We start from the raw sequence: 15,947 nt of genomic DNA, 5'->3' as shown, positions 1-15,947 counted from the left end.
CTAGGCACTCAACAAACACTTGATGAATGAACAAATGAGTGAAGGAATGACTCATCATCTTTTGGGGCAATGCTTGGCAAACCAAGGTTCTCAAGACCGGGATCAATTAATCAAGTAACAAACTAATAAAACTAACCATGTTAGCTCATGCCCAGTTGGTCTGGAGTGACTTAAGGGATCAATATGGCACCTAAACTTGCACTTTGAGTATCCCTGAAGCCATCAAAGATTAGGAGAGAAAGTTCATGGATCATGGTTCTTGCCCAAAAGTCCCAGTGTGGCATCCTCCCTCCTTTCTGCATTTCCCATTTTCCTCTCCATCCTCTCCGCTCCAGAGCCGTCAAGTTCTCAGCCAAGCTGATGGGACAAGCCATGGCCAAGAGGGTCAAAGCTACCATCCTGTACGCCACAGAGACGGGCAAATCGCAGGCTTATGCCAAAACCCTGTGTGAGATCTTCAAACATGCCTTTGACGCCAAGGTGGGTAGGGGGCAGTGCCAGCTCTCTGACCCTTCATGGTAAAGTTGGGGAGGGGAGAGAAGGAATTCAGCAAAGAAGAATCCTTTGAGAATGGGTGATAGCACATCTGAAGATGCCCATCAACTCACTCACGCACATTTGCATATATTTCAGCGGACTCTGATGCTCCTCTCCCTGGGAACCCTCCAGGAGTCCGGGAATCATAACCCCCATCCCAAGAGCAAAATACTAGAAAGTTTATGAAAGACAATTCTGGAGTCAGTTTGGGAAGCTCTGCCTTTAATACAATTCAGTGGGTTTCTTTGCTGCAGGAATTCTCAGAGCCTTTAATCTGCACGTACGTGTTATCATTCCCAGAAGAGGAGAGAAGAGAATATAAATGTTTCCCAAAGATCTTTGCTTATGGATCACTTACTTTTTCTTTTTTTTTTTTTTTTTTTGCGGTACGTGGGGCTCTCACCGCTGTGGCCTCTCCCGTCGCGGAGCACACGCTCCGGACGCGCAGGCTCAGCAGCCATGGCCCATGGACCCCGCCGCTCCGCGGCACGCGGGATCCTCCCGGACCGGGGCACGAACCCGCGTCCCCTGCATCAGCAGGCGGACTCCCAACCACTGCGCCATCAGGGAAGCCCGGATCACTTACTTTTAAAGAGCATCTCAGGAGACTAGCCTTCCCTAGAACCTACTTTGAGAAATGTTGCTCAAGTAATGCTAAGATATAGGGCAAAACAATCTTTCCCTGAGGCGGGGATCTCAGACCTGTTTGGCCCAGGTCCTCCACACTGCTGTACGGAGGATTAGAAAGGAAGCGGAGCAGACAATTGGTCAAATCCAGCTGGGTCGTTCCCAGCCTAAATGTGATCAAGAAAATTCCAGCATCCTTTGGTTGTAAGAAGCCCAGGAGTCTTAATCAAGATCTGTATTTACGGGGGCTTCCCTGGTGGTGCAGTGGTTGAGAGTCCACCTGCCGATGCAGGGGACGTGGGTTCGTGCCCCGGTCCGGGAGGATTCCACATGCCGCGGAACTGCCGGGCCCGTGAGCCGTGGCCGCTGAGCCTGCGCGTCCGGAGCCTGTGCTCTGCAACGGGAGAGGCCACAACAGCGAGAGGCCCGCGTACCGCAAAAAAAAAAAAAAAAAAAAGATCTGTCTTTACTGACAGCCAACCCATTGCCCCAGACTCTCTGTAGTCCTTCAGGCCACAGGTGACCACAGAAAGGTCCCACACTGCCAACAAGCTATTAGTTCTACCCACGTGAGCCCATGGAAATAGTGGCACCCAGAACCTTTGGATCTCCTTCCAGAGGAGATGGCTCAAGATGACTCATCTTCTTCCTCTCTCTCTTCTCTTCCGCCATCACTTTGTTCTCTCCTACCCCTTCTCTCTTCTCATCACCTTCTTCCTTCCTCTCCCCACCCCTCATTCTGCCACGTAGGTGATGTCCATGGAAGAATATGACATTGTACACCTGGAGCATGAAACTCTGGCCCTGGTGGTTACCAGCACCTTTGGAAATGGAGACCCCCCTGAGAATGGGGAGGTGAGATGAGCTTCTACCTGTTCTGGCACGTGTTTCCATCAGCAGAAAAGAGGGGCATCGGTTACACCTGCTATTCAGTAGCAAATCCCCCAAAGTCTCAAAGCCAGTGACCTCAGTTTGGGTCCAAGTTCTGCCAGGATTGGACAATTCCAAGTCTTCAGTCTGTGGGTGTCCACTGACTAGCCGATCCCTAGTGAAAACGCTATCACCCGAGTGAGCTACCTCTTTGGAATGGATGCTGCGATCAAGAGCTTGGTGTCCCCTGCTCCAGATGAAAGAAGCAGGGACAGTATTTTTGTAGAAAGCCACAAAGGGGATTTGTGTGCTGGGGGGAGGGGAGGGGAGTCCACACCTGTAGCCCTTTATAAACAGCCCTCTTCCACATGCAGCACTGCCGCCCAGCCTGAGCCCCTGATGCCCTGGCCCCCGGGCATCAGGCTCCCCTTTTGCCGGTTAGGTCCCCAGAGCCTCTCCCCGCCCCCGTTCCAGATTTCATCACGCCTGCCTCACATTTTGCTTGTCTCTTTCGGCCTCCAGAAATTTGGCTGTGCCTTGATGGAAATGAGGCACCCCAACTCTGTGCACGAGGAACGGAAGTAAGTGAAAGACCCGTCAGTGTCACATGACGCCCTGTGAGGGTAACTGCAAATTGTCTTTTGGCATCTGGGGGGCTCACATCTGAGTTCTGGGTAGTTTTGTGACCTGAAGTTCATTTGTGACTGATTTTAGCTGGTGGGCGTCTATCGTCCTCTGGGGCGGATTATTTGGTCTTTGGTCACTTCACAGCCCTGTGCCTCAGTTTCTTTTTCCATCACCCTGGGTGTATTCCACCTGCATGAATTTTCTAATCTGTAAGAATCAAATTAGAAAACAGATGTCAGCGTCCTATGAAAAGTTGTGCACTGTGTAAATACCAGTTCTTACCATGGCCGCCCTTTGGAAACGTACATTCAGAATCAGTGAGTTTGTTTCCCTAGAACTTTTCCATCTGATGGAGTTGCATCCACTAACGTGGAGGCTGACCTCAAAAGATAGCTCGGGAATTCCCTGGCTGTCTAGTGGTTAGGACTTGGCGCTTTCACTGCTGAGGGCCTGGGTTCAATCCCTGGTTGGGAACTATAGGATCCCACAAGCTACACAGTGCAGGCAAAAAAAAAAAGGATATCTCATAAGGTGAAAAATGCCTGAGGTCAAAAGATGTTCCTGGTAAAATGGCATCTAACATGGGGTTCAGTTCTAAAGATATTTCATAAGGTGACAAACACCCGTAACCAAAATTACCCTTGAAAAACCCTTAAATCCCCCCGAAGTAGAGAACATGAGGCATGTGCATACAGAGCTGCCTTTCTGTGAGAGCATCTCAGTGTTTCCTCCACCACGGAACAGGTCTCAAGTTGAGCGTTGGATGCCACGGCTGGCTGGTGGTTAGAGGCTGTGTTCTGCACAGCATCCCTCTTGGTTTTCTTTCAGCCACGCGCACATTGCCAAACTTGCCTACGTTCCATATCCAGGGGACAGCTGAGTCCCTGGTGGTCAGCCTTCCTTCTGTGCTCAAGGCCAACATCTTAGTCCTCCCTCTCCCTGCCTCTCTCCTTCCCACCCTATCCTGGTGGCCTCCAGTAGGTCCCCCTCACCCCTCCTTCAGGGAGAGATAGGGCACCATCCATTCTCCCCTCTAGGTACCCGAAACCCTTGCGTTTATTTCCCCGTAAAGGGCCTCCCCTCCCCCGAGGTGACGCAGAAGTCCACGGTCTGGCTGCAGCCCGTGACAGCCAGCGCAGGTAGAACATGTGTGTGCGCGCACTCGCCTATGCATGTGCGTGCACACGAATGTGTGCACGTGTATGCCTTGCGTTCACGTGTGTGCATAAGTGGTGTGAGCGCTTGTGTGCACGTCGGTAGGTATGTGTGCGCATGCCCAATGCTGCAGCAACCAAGGCCACACCCAGGTCTCAAGGAGACCTGAGTTCTAACCCAGGCCGTGACACTAACACGCTGAGTAACCTTGAGCAAGCTGCTTGACCTCTCTGGGCCTCGTCTTTCTCATCTGCCAAATGGGGAGAAACTACCTCTGCCCCAACCACCTCTGGGAGCTGTTGCAAGGATCGAAGGATAATAACAAAGAGGAACGCATTTGGAAAAACCTCAAGCCTCATACAAACACAAGTGCTGTTATTTTTACCCCACAACCGTCAACCATCCTTCCCACACTAACAACACAGCCACCCCCTGATATGTTACAGGACTTATTTGGAGAAGTGACTCAATGTGACACTATTTTTAGGGCAGCAAATACACTTACATATATTTAGAACTTTCCTGATGCTGGAGCGAAAACTTTGAAGAACATCCAGCTTAGGAACCCTGCTGCCAGAACGTGCAATTTCTTTTTTTGTCTTTTGCACTCAGATCTGTGTGTTGAGCTTTCGTGTTTGGGGTTTTGATTTGAGAGTTTTATGGGGTTTTTTAGTTTGGGGGTTTATTTTGTTTTGTTGCTCTTGGAGACATTTTTGGTTTGGTTTGGTTAGGTTTGGTCTTTGCCTTATCCGAGAATAAGACTTACCACTTTTAAAGGAAAACTGGAAAACCATTCATGGTTGTTTTTTTTTTTTAAATCTTGAGGCTCCTGAGCCTCTGGTGCTGAGGTCCCAATGACATCTTTCTTCCCCTTTGAAACAACTTCATAAGAAATGCATTCTCTTTTCAGGCTGTGTCCGTGCTGAACATTTTTCGGTTTACTTGAAATGTGAAATGTGAGAGACCCTTGAAATGTCTAAAGACCAAAACTTTATTGAAAGAGAATGTTGTGATGGTTACCAGTGGGGAGAGGGAAGGGGGAGGTGCAAGATAGGGATAGGGGATTAAGAGGTACAAACTATTGTGTATGAAATAAGCTACAATGTTATATTGTACAACACAGGGAATATGGTCAATATTTTATAATAATTATAAATGGAGTATATAACATTTAAAAATTGTGAATCACTATATTACACACCTGTAACTTAATATCGTACATCAGCTATACTTCAATTTTTAAAAATGGAAAAAAATTTTTAAAAAGAAAGAGAATGTTGAATGGGGTAGTCCTGCACCATCCAATAAACCTTTCTACAGGCATATAAATGTTCTATATCTGTACCCTCCTGTACGGCAGCCACTAGCCACTCATGGCCGTTGAGAACTTGACACGAGGCTAGAGCACGTGGGGAACAGAATGGTTCATTGTATTGAATTTGAGTGAATTTAACTTTAAACAGCCACACACAGCCAATGGCTACTGTAGTAGACAGCACGAGGGTAGTTCTTGGCTACTCAGTGTGAGGAGAGGAGACCAGCAGCATCTCCTGTTAGAAGTGCAGAATCTGAGGCCCTGCCCTGGACCTACTGAATTGGGATGTGCTGCTTAACAAGATCTCGGAATGATTCCTGTACTCATTAAAATTTGGGAAGCAAGGAAACGTGGTCTGATGGGCTAAGGAATGGACTGTTCTTTCTTTCAAGTGTGGTCCGAAACTTTTCTCTTTTTTTTTCAGTTTTAATTTTTTTTATTGAAGTATAGTTGATTTACAATGTTGTGTTAATTTCTGCTATACAGCAAAGTGATTCAGTTATACATATATATACATTATTTTTCATATTCTTTTCCATTATGGTTTATCATAGGATATGGAATATAGTTCTCTGTGCTGATACAGTAGGACCTTGTGGTTTATCAATTCCGTATATAAAAGCTTACATCTGCTCCCCCCAGCCTCCCACTCCATCCCTCCCCCCACCCCCTCCCCTTGGCAACCACCAACAGGTAGCATCAAACGATGTCTAGGTGTCATTTTTGGCAGGCAAGGGTGAGTTGATACATTCCAGACAAAGCCATAGGTGTGTTATGGTCTCACTCAAGACCCAAAGGAAGGCCCTAGAACCAGGACTGGTGATTTGGAGAGCCGTCGGGTGTTGACCCCAGGAGGGGGCTCCGAGCCAGAGCTCACAGACTCTCTTTCATCTTGGCAGGAGCTACAAGGTTCGTTTCAACAGTGTTTCCTCCTACTCCGACTCCCGCAAATCATCGGGCGATGGGCCGGACCTCAGAGACAACTTTGAGAGCGCGGGACCCCTGGCGAATGTGAGGTGAGCGAGGGGCCCAGGGTGTCAGGGACGACGAAGGCTCTTGCGGAGTTGGACTGAGTTACAAAGTGGGCTCTTTCTTGGAGGCCGGGGTGGGGGGGTCTCCCTTCCATGTCTGCTTATCCCTTGAATAACCAGCTGCACTCTGGCTCTTTGGGGACATCCTGCCCCCATTAAAGCACACTGCCTGGACCCCTCCTGTGACCTCTTCCTATCACACTACTTCAGAGCCCCTGTCACCCAAGTTTCACCCCATCACACAAATTTCACATCATTTGTGCTGAAGGATGTTAGTGCCCCGCACGTCACTCAGCGAGCTCCCTTTGTAAGTGCTGTTACTGGAGAATGAACTTGAGTTGGTGTCCAGGAGTCTCAGAGTTCAAGTGAAAGTTAACATAGGTTAATATCTACTCCTTTTAAATCTACATTCATGCTTTTCATCTCATTCTCCTCTCTTCTGGGGACACACTACCATGACCCAGTGGTTCCCACCCTTGGGTGCTCATCAAAATCACCTGGAGGTGTTTGCAGTATACAGATAACCACGCCCCACTTCCAGAGATTCTGATGTAGTTGGTCTAAAATTGGACCCAAGCATTGCTTTTTCTCTTTTTTTAAATCTCCCTAATTGCCTCCAATGTGCAGTCAGATTCAAAAAAATACTGTCCTGACCCCGTGTCACCCTAAAGCATAGTCACGTCCCATGAGAGCGTTTTAGATGGTACATGGACAGAGGTTTTATATTTCAATGGTTGTGAATATGATTTAATGGGTATTTGGAAAGAAGGAAAACTGGGTGTCAAGCCCTTGGTTTGACAGACATTGGTTAAGATGAGGCTTGATGTAAGCAGTGTTGTTCAGGCCCGGCCACGAATCTCTTAGACCTTCACCAACTGAACTTTCTCCACACCGGCTCAGGACAGTGCTTAGCAGACGATAGAGATCACAGGGTTCCTAGATATTCAAGTATTGTTTTCATCGGTACCCTTTTTTTTGGGGGGGGGGGCTGAGTCACGCGGCTTTCGGGATCTTAGCTCCCTGACCAGGGATCGAACCCGGGGCCATGGCAGTGAAAGTGCTGAGTCCTAACCACTGGACCACCAGGAAAGTGCCCATCAGTACGCTTGTTAATAAACTTTATTTATTTAAAGTTGTTTTAGCTTCACAGCAAAACTGAGGAGAAGGCACAGATTTCCCATATACTCCCTGCCCCCCCGCACCTCACCCCACCCCCCCCCACACACACAGCCTCCTCTACCATCAGCATCCCCCACCACGGTGGTGCATTTGCACAACTGATGAAGCTACACTGACACACCATTGTCACCCAGGGCCCATAGTTTATATTAGGGTTCACCCTTGAACTGATGGGTTTTGACATCAGTTCATTTTCTTTAGCTCGACGTTGAAACATCCATGGTTTGACGGTCAGACCTATTTTTCCCTTACTAAATCTATCATGGCTTAGAGCAGGGGTGGGCAAACTACAGCCCATGGGCCAAATTCAGCCTGGCCACTGTATACTTTTGTACAGACCATGAGCTCAGACTGGTTTTTACAGAAGAACAATTACAATGTATTTGATGATAGAAAACATTACCTTTGAACCCCAATTAAGCAAAATGCTATCCCCCCAAAAGAGAATTCCATTCTTCTCATTAGTAGACATATATAACTAAAAAATTGTACCCAGCAACTATTATTATTGTATTTTTAATTTTGTCCAAAATCATGCAGGAATATATTTTCTTTTTTGTCATATGGGTATCTACATAATAGCTTTGATTTTCCTTCCTGTCCTACAAGCCTGAAAATATTTACTGTCTGGCCCCATGTATAATAAGTTTGCCAACTTCTGTTTTGGAAGCTTAAAATAGGAATTTTGAAACCATAAGATGAAGACTGTGATGAAATGTGAACCTAGGAAGTGGCTGTGACACAGGCCTTCAGGTGCATCAGGAAGCTTGTTAATGAATGAATCACCCAGACCAACTCTTAGTGAACACCAGTGGGTTTGAATAGCCAGTGAGTACTAATTAAAAGCAAAGTAAACAGCACTACTAAGTAAATAATAGTATGGGTGGTAGTCAAGTATGGCGGATGTCTCGAACGTAATAAATGTTGGAGGTTCGGGGAACAATGCCTTAACCACAAGGCATGACTTAGCGCCAAGAGTTTCCAAATCTGTGTTAGGCTAAGGGATGACTGGGAGGCAGAAGTGCTGCTTCCTGCATCCTTTAACCAGTCCTCTCCTGGCCACCTGCTCTTTCCACCTGTCAGGCCACTGCCCTGCGGGGAAAAGGTGAGGAATCCAGCTAAAGGAGGACTGTGGGTGAAGGACTGCTGGGGAAACATGCTACCTAATCCCACATCCTTCCCTTGGAAAGGCTCTGGAACCCCAGGGCAAGAAGGGCAGGAGAGGAGAGGAGAATGAGATGAAAAGCATAAATGTAGATTTAAAAGGAGTAGATATTAACCTATGTTAACCTTCACTTGATCTCTGAGACTCCTGGACCCCAACTCAAATTCATTCTCCAATAACAGGGTCCCTTCCCGACTTGCCCCACCTCCTTCCCTCATCCTGCATTGCCATCTTTCACCACCCTGGCTCCATCATTCTAAAAAACAGATTCGAGAGCAAAGCCAGACGCTGTAAGGAGTAGGCTTGTCTGAACTGCCAGTCACCACGGAACCCTCCAACATGGGAAAGAAGCAGGTTGGGGTGTTGTTCGTATCCCACTTATAAACCTGTCCATCCAGTCCCAGTGAGGTCAAGACCCACAGCCAGGACCAAGTCCTGGAAATGTGACATCAAGTCTCTGCAGGACTGAGGGGCCACCTGGGACACAGCCCTCCACTGCCCAGACTTCAGAAAAATCTCATTAACTTGACGCCCATTGAGTCAAACACCGACACTTTCTTGGTGGTATCTATGCAAAGAGATTTTGTGAAGCAAATCGATTTCACAGATATTGCAAGGGGTGGAGCCAGGACATTTATAAACCTTTCAATCCCTTTTAGAAGAACCTGTTTACACACCAACACAAGTCCTGATCTCCCCGTTAACACAGGTCCCCTAGAACTGCTATGCTAGGGTTTTCATTCTCTTTGTACTTAAAACTAACCTGATTGTATCATGAGTAGAGTCAAGTCTTCCTCTAATGTAGACTCATTTCCCCAATTAGTCCAGCTTAGAAGTGGACACACAAGAAACAGCCAATTGTTCTGGGTCACCACTGTCCCCAACTCATCCTCCTTAGGACCAACTGGGACTTTTCTCCTGAGGACAGTAATACCTAGCAGAGACCAGAAGGAAGGGAGAGCAGGGCTGGGGGCTCCCAGGCTTAAAGACGGCCTTCCCCAGATGGGCTTGGGGTAGTCTGACCATCACGGGCTAAACACCATCCTTCTGGAGATACCAGAGGTCTTTGTCTGCTTGGGCAGCCATAACAAAATACCATGCACTGGGGGACTTCAACAGTAGAAATTTATTTTCTCACAGTTCTGGAGGCTAAAAGTCCAAGATCAAGGTACCAGAAGGATTGGTTTCTGGTCAGCCATCTCTTCCTGGCTTGCAGACAGCCACCTTCTTGCTGTGTCCTCACATGGCCTTTCCTCTGTGAGCGTGTGGTGGGGGGAGAGAAAAAGAGAGAGCTCTCTGGTGCCTCTCCCTCTTCTTAAAGGACACCAGTCCTATTGGATTAGGGCCCCACCCTTATGACCTCATTTGACCTCAGTTACCTCCTTGAAGGCCCCATCTGCAAGTATAGTCACATTGGGAGAGAGTGCTTCAACATATGAATTTGGGGGGACATAACAGTCCATAACCCCAGACACCCCCCCACAATGCCTCCCTAGTCCCCTAGCCTGGAACTTCTGTTGTCTTGGCAGGTTCTCCGTGTTTGGCCTTGGCTCGCGGGCGTACCCTCACTTCTGCGCCTTTGGACACGCCGTGGACACCCTCCTGGAAGAGCTAGGTGGGGAGAGGATCCTGAAGATGAGGGAGGGGGATGAGCTCTGTGGGCAGGAAGAGGCTTTCAGGACCTGGGCCAAGAAGGTCTTCAAGGTAACCATCTACCCAGATCTCAGAGACCCAGGGGGAGAAATCATGTCCCCAGTGACCCCCAAGGACAGAGTACCTAAACCATCAGAGATAGAAGAAACTTGAGAAAATCCTTGGTACTTCCCTCACGTATCCAACCAGGAGACAGCTTCAAACAATTCAGATGAGTTTGGGTGGTCCTAAGATACACAGTTTCCAACCAGAATCCAACCTCCTGCATTAAGGGTAAAGAGTTGGTCTATAAAAGATTATAGAGTCTTGGAATTTCAGGGCTGGGAGGAATCCATCCCTCACTCACATTTGGTAGACAAGTAAACAAAAAAACATAGTGTTGGTTAACCAAACCAGGGGGCCATGCCTCGGGCTGGATCTCAGATCTCACCGGTTTGTCTGCTTCGACAATCTTATTCCTCTTGTGCTAGGTCTTCAATGACCTGTACGGTAGCCACTAGCAACAAGTGATCATTTCAATGTAAACTAAGTAACATTCAATATGATGAATGGATACATTAAATGTTGTGTGTCCGTACAATGGAATATTATTTGGACATAACAAGGAATGAAGTGCTGATGCACGCTACAAGGATGAACCTTGAAAACACACGCTAAGGGAAAGACCCCAGACACAAGGGACACTTACTGTATGATTCCATTTACATGAAGTGTCCAGCATAGGCAAATCCATAGAGACAGAAAGTAGATGAGTGGTTGCCAGGGGTTTGGTGGTGGGAGTGGAAAATGGGTGTGGCTGCTAACGGGTACAGGGTTTCTTCTGGGTTGAGGGAAATGTTCTGAAACTGGATAGTGGTGGTGATTGTACAGCCTTGGAAATAACATATATACAACTAGACATACATTAAGTAGAATTTAAAATTCCACTCCTCGGCTGCACAAGCCACATTTCATGTGCTCAATAGCCACTAGTGGCTAGTGGTTACCATATGAGACAATTAGAATGTTTCCATCATGATAGGACATCCTATTGGAGAGCGTTATTCTAGATACGAGGTCGAGAATAAACGAGCAATGGTCTCCATGTGCATGTGGGGCGTGGTGCAATCGGCCATCCTGGGGAAGACAAAAAAGCAGTGAATGTGGACCCACCTTTACCTGCTCCTTCTCTGGCCCTGGAATGCACTGTTCTCAGCAGCCCCAGAAGAAAGGGGACTGTGCAACCTTCTGTCAGTCAGTTGACACTTCTCATCCTCACAAAGGAGCAAAAGGGGAAACTGAGGCCCCTGAGCGATAAGGATATGTGAGTGAGGAGGCTGTGTTGCTAAACTTGTGCCAGCATTTCTTCCTAGGCAAAGAGAACCAAGATAACTTGGCTCTGTTTATACCTGGAGATAATTGTGTTGTTCTTGACTTCAATCGGGCAACATTGGGCATCCCAGAAGCAGGGCCTGTTACAAGCTATCATACCCTTTAAGCTATCGCATCCCTCATCCTCCCAGCCAACTCCCAGCCCTACCAACCACTAAATCTACTTTGTGTCTCTATGAAATTGCCTATTCTGGACACTTGATATGAATGCAATCATATCCCTTTCAATCCCTTTTAGAAGAACCTGTTTACACACCAACACTGGATGAGTTAATGACAAGCCCTAGGTCCCCTAGAACTGCTATGCTAGGGTTTTCATTCTCTTTGTACTTAAAACTAACCTGATTGTATCATGAGTAGAGTCAAGTCTTCCTCTAATGTAGACTCATTCTACTTTGTGTCTACTATGTGGTCTGTTATAACTGACTTCTCTCACTTAGCTTAATGCTTTCCTGGTGCCTCCACATTATAGCATATATCAGTACTTCATTCCTTTTTACAGACAAAATAATATTCCATTTTATAGATATACCATATTTTATTTCTCCACTCATCAGCAAATGGACATTTGGATTATTTTAAAATCAACATGAGGCCCAACAATGGTATTACGAAAACCTACCTTTGAAAACCTTTGGAATTATCCATGGTTTTTAACCTCCAAAAATCTGAATTCTGAACAGTAATTCTTAGAATCAGTAAAGTTGGGGAACTTATGAACTTGGCAAAAAAAGAAAGAGAAAAATTTTATACGCAGGTATCCAAACATGTAATATATTCTGCCTTCACTATAATTTTTAAATCTTTAGAGGAAGATAGGAAATTTCTAAGGTTTTTACTTTCTTGTTTAATGTTAAGCCTCTGCAAAAGTTGGTTTTAGAAATAAATGACATAAGAGAGTTACATATTAAATAGAGGTTAGGTCCCAAAGTCAATAGTAAATGTGGTATGTCCAGCCCATCAAAGGCACTCAAAAAGGGTGGATTGGTTGATGAGTGGATAAATGGATGGAGAGAAGGATGGATGGGTGGATGGATGGATGGGAGGAAGGAAGGAGGGAGGGAAGGAAGGGAGGAAGAGAGGATGGAGGGAGGATGGGTAGATGGATGGAGGAATGGATGGATGGGTGGATGAATAGAAGGATGGATGGATGGATGGAAGGAGGGAGGGAGGGAAGGAAGGGAGGAAGAGAGGATGGAGGGAGGATGGGTAGATGGATGGAGGAGTGGATGGATGGGTGGATGAATAGAAGGATGGATGGATGGATGGAAGGAGGGAGGGAAGGAAGGGAGAGAGGGAGGAAGGGAAGAAAGGAGGATGGATGGATGGATGGATAGGTGGATGAATGGATGGAAGGGAGGAATGGAGGGAGGGAGGGAGGGTGGGTAGATGAGTGGGTGGATGGGTTGATGGGTGGGTGGATGGGTGAATGGGTGGAGGGATGGATGGATAGGTGGATGAACGGAAGGAAGGAAGGAATGGAGGGAGGAGGAGGGTGGGTGGATGAGTCGGTGGATGGGTTGATGGGTGGACGGATGGATGGATGGATACATGCTATGACTTGGAGCTGTTGGGAGGCACGCTGCTGGCTGAAAGAGGTCACTGAAAGCCCCGTGTGTGCCACAGGCAGCCTGTGATGTGTTCTGCGTGGGAGATGACGTCAACATTGAGAAGGCAAACAACTCCCTCATCAGCAATGACCGCAGTTGGAAGAGGAACAAGTTCCGCCTCACCTACGTGGCCGAAGCGCCAGAACTCACACAAGGTACCTCCCACCACGCACCTGGGGAGACGTTCCTGACAGCGGGGGGAAAGGAGGACAGGAGTTCTCACGTCCGAAAGGTCCTTAGCGAAGGTGGGCTTCACTGCTTTGGTCTCCCTTCGTTCAGTCCTCCCGGTAAAGAGAGGGTCAGGAGAAGCTGGAGACCTTTTACTGACAGCTGTTTAACTCCATCACAGGAAGACCGTTGTTCTTCTCCCCCCAGGTCTATCCAGTGTCCACAAAAAGCGGGTCTCAGCCGCTCGACTCCTCAGCTGTCAAAACCTTCAGAGTCCTAAATCCAGGTAGGAACACCTTGGCCCCTTGGGGTTCCCCACCTGTGCCCCAGATGCCACCCACAACAAGGAAGGAGGACTCCGAGGACTGGCTTCCTATTACCATTCTAAGGGTCCTCGAGACCCCCTTGCCACCAGCATCTTGGTTTCCTGCTTTCCCTTTGCCAAGCTCCAACCTGCAGGGATGAAAAAAGTAAATGGTGACGATCCTTGTGGAAAGGGGAAAGAGAAAGGTTTTTTGAGGAATTTTTAATAGAGACCACACCCTTTTCAGACTACTAATGTTCACTGTAATGTGCATCTTAGTCAGAAATCACTTAGTCCCGACATCTCCCTGTGGGTAATTCTTCTCTGCTGTCCTGAGAAATGCCTGCTCGGTCTCTGTTTAAATTCCTCTGGGATGACGGGAGGTTTATTAACCTGTAAAACAGCCCCGTCTGTGTTTTGAGGTCCTGATTATTAGAAATTATCTTCCTATTCCTTATAACCAAAGCAAATGTTCCTAGCACTTCATTTTGATCCTAAATTGCACTCCCCAGTGACACCCAAAACAGAGTCAGTTCTTCCAAATGAGAGAGCTGCCAATAGCCAAGGACAGTGACCAATCTCTCCCTGGTCCTCATTCCTTCCAACTGTTCTTCCTGAGACCTGGTTTCCCAAACCTTTTGCTTTAGTAAAAAGACACACTCTGGGGCTTCCCTGGTGGCGCAGTGGCTGAGAGTCCGCCTGCCGATGCAGGGGACACGGGTTCGTGCCCCGGTCCGGGAAGATCCCACATGCCGCGGAGCGGCTGGGCCTGTGAGCCATGGCCGCTGAGCCTGCGCGTCCGGAGCCTGTGCTCCGCAACGGGAGAGGCCACAACAGTGAGAGGCCCGCGTACTGCAAAAAAAAAAAAAAAAAAGGACACACTCTGTCCTGCTGGAAATGTCATTCCCAGCCCTGGTCACAGTGCAGTGGAGGTCCTGTGATCACTACCAAGTGCACTAAGGCTATTATTACCATCCCCAATCTGGATAGGATGCTCTAATGCCGCCCAGGATTGCAGGTGTTGTCCTAACAGCCATGCTGCTCTCCCATTAAGCTTATGTCCTTGCTGCTCGTGGACTTGAAGTTTTTTCAGAATGATCAGGCCAGGTCTCTGCATCCCTCTACTTGTATAAGTAAATTTTTTGGCAGTAAAGAAAGTCTTTGCATTGATCCCTGTTGAATGGAATCTTTTTCACTTTGCAGTTTGGGCCCATGAAGATCTTTTGAGATCTTGATTCTTTGCCTGGCACAGTACAAAGGGAGGGCTCTCCAGCTGGACAGCCATGGGTTCTGACCCCAGTGCTGCCATATGTCAGCTGTGTGACCTTGGGCAAGTCCCCTGGGTCTTCTGAACCCCTGTCTCCTTACCTAAAATGAGATCGATGGCTATAAAGATGGCCAGTGTTTATCTAGTACTTTCTGTGTTCCAAGCACTGTTTTGAGTCCTCTCTGTGCAGGATCTCCCAGAGTTCTGACCAGCCCAGGAAGTAAGTACTAGTATCATCCACGTTTTAAATATGAAAAATAACAATTAGAAAATGCAAGTGACCTTTCAAGGCCACACAGGCTCAGTTCTCTGACTCCAAGGTCAAAATGCCAAATGGCTATACCTATGGCCTCACCAGCATCACAAGGCTGCTGTGAGTATTAGAAGCAACACACACAAAGCAACTAGCGTATCCCTCATTCCCGTTACTATTCCTTACCCGTCCCAGCTTCATACACCTGCAAATTTAGTATGTGTGCTTTCTACGTGGACTTAAAACCTTCTTTTAAAATTGAAGTATAATTGATTTACACTGTGGTGTTAATTTCTGCTGTACAGCAAAGTGATTCAGTTATACATATACATACATTCTTTTTTTTAATATTCTTTTCCATTGTGGTTTATCATAGGATATCGAATATAATTCCCTGTGCTATACAGTAGGACCTTATTGTTTATCCATTCTATATATAAAAGCTTACATCTGCCAAACCCAACCTCCCACTCCATCCCTCCCCCACCCGCCTTCCCCTTGGCAACCACAAGTCTGTTTCTCTGTGCCTGGACCTAAAACTTTTGATAAAGTGGTCAACAGGATGGAGCCCCAGGGCTCTCATGTTCTCTCCCAGATCCTCAAACACTAAAGAAATGGATTGGGAAATTAATCCATTTGAATAATTAGTTAAATGCAATATTCAGAGCATAGTGATCTCTGATACAGAAAGGGACTCATTTGAAATATGCATCGTACTCCCCATTTCCATCCTGTGGAAAAGTACAACTTCAGTAGCATTGGAAGAGAAGGGACTAAGAATCTACTGGGAATTTCTTTCAGTGACAAACCGTGAA

The 15,947-nt window shown here is 47.2% G+C and overlaps 1 protein-coding gene across 1 annotated transcript in view; it reads left to right on the top strand.

Moving 5' to 3' along the window:
- NOS1 (nitric oxide synthase 1) overlaps positions 1-15,947 on the top strand; it is a 50,581-nt gene that overhangs the window by 17,235 nt on the left and 17,399 nt on the right. Inside the window, exons 9-15 of the mRNA XM_049697945.1 lie at positions 336-480; positions 1,915-2,019; positions 2,557-2,615; positions 6,031-6,147; positions 10,036-10,210; positions 13,157-13,295; positions 13,516-13,594. Of these exons, the coding sequence (XP_049553902.1) occupies positions 336-480; positions 1,915-2,019; positions 2,557-2,615; positions 6,031-6,147; positions 10,036-10,210; positions 13,157-13,295; positions 13,516-13,594 (819 nt within the window). The remainder of the gene's footprint in view (positions 1-335; positions 481-1,914; positions 2,020-2,556; positions 2,616-6,030; positions 6,148-10,035; positions 10,211-13,156; positions 13,296-13,515; positions 13,595-15,947) is intronic.

The sequence above is a fragment of the Orcinus orca genome, chromosome 15, assembly GCF_937001465.1.
Source record: "Orcinus orca chromosome 15, mOrcOrc1.1, whole genome shotgun sequence".
Taxonomy (NCBI): Eukaryota; Metazoa; Chordata; class Mammalia; order Artiodactyla; family Delphinidae; genus Orcinus; species Orcinus orca.
Note: the sequence above shows the minus strand (reverse complement) of the source record. Positions and strands in the feature narration are given on the sequence as shown.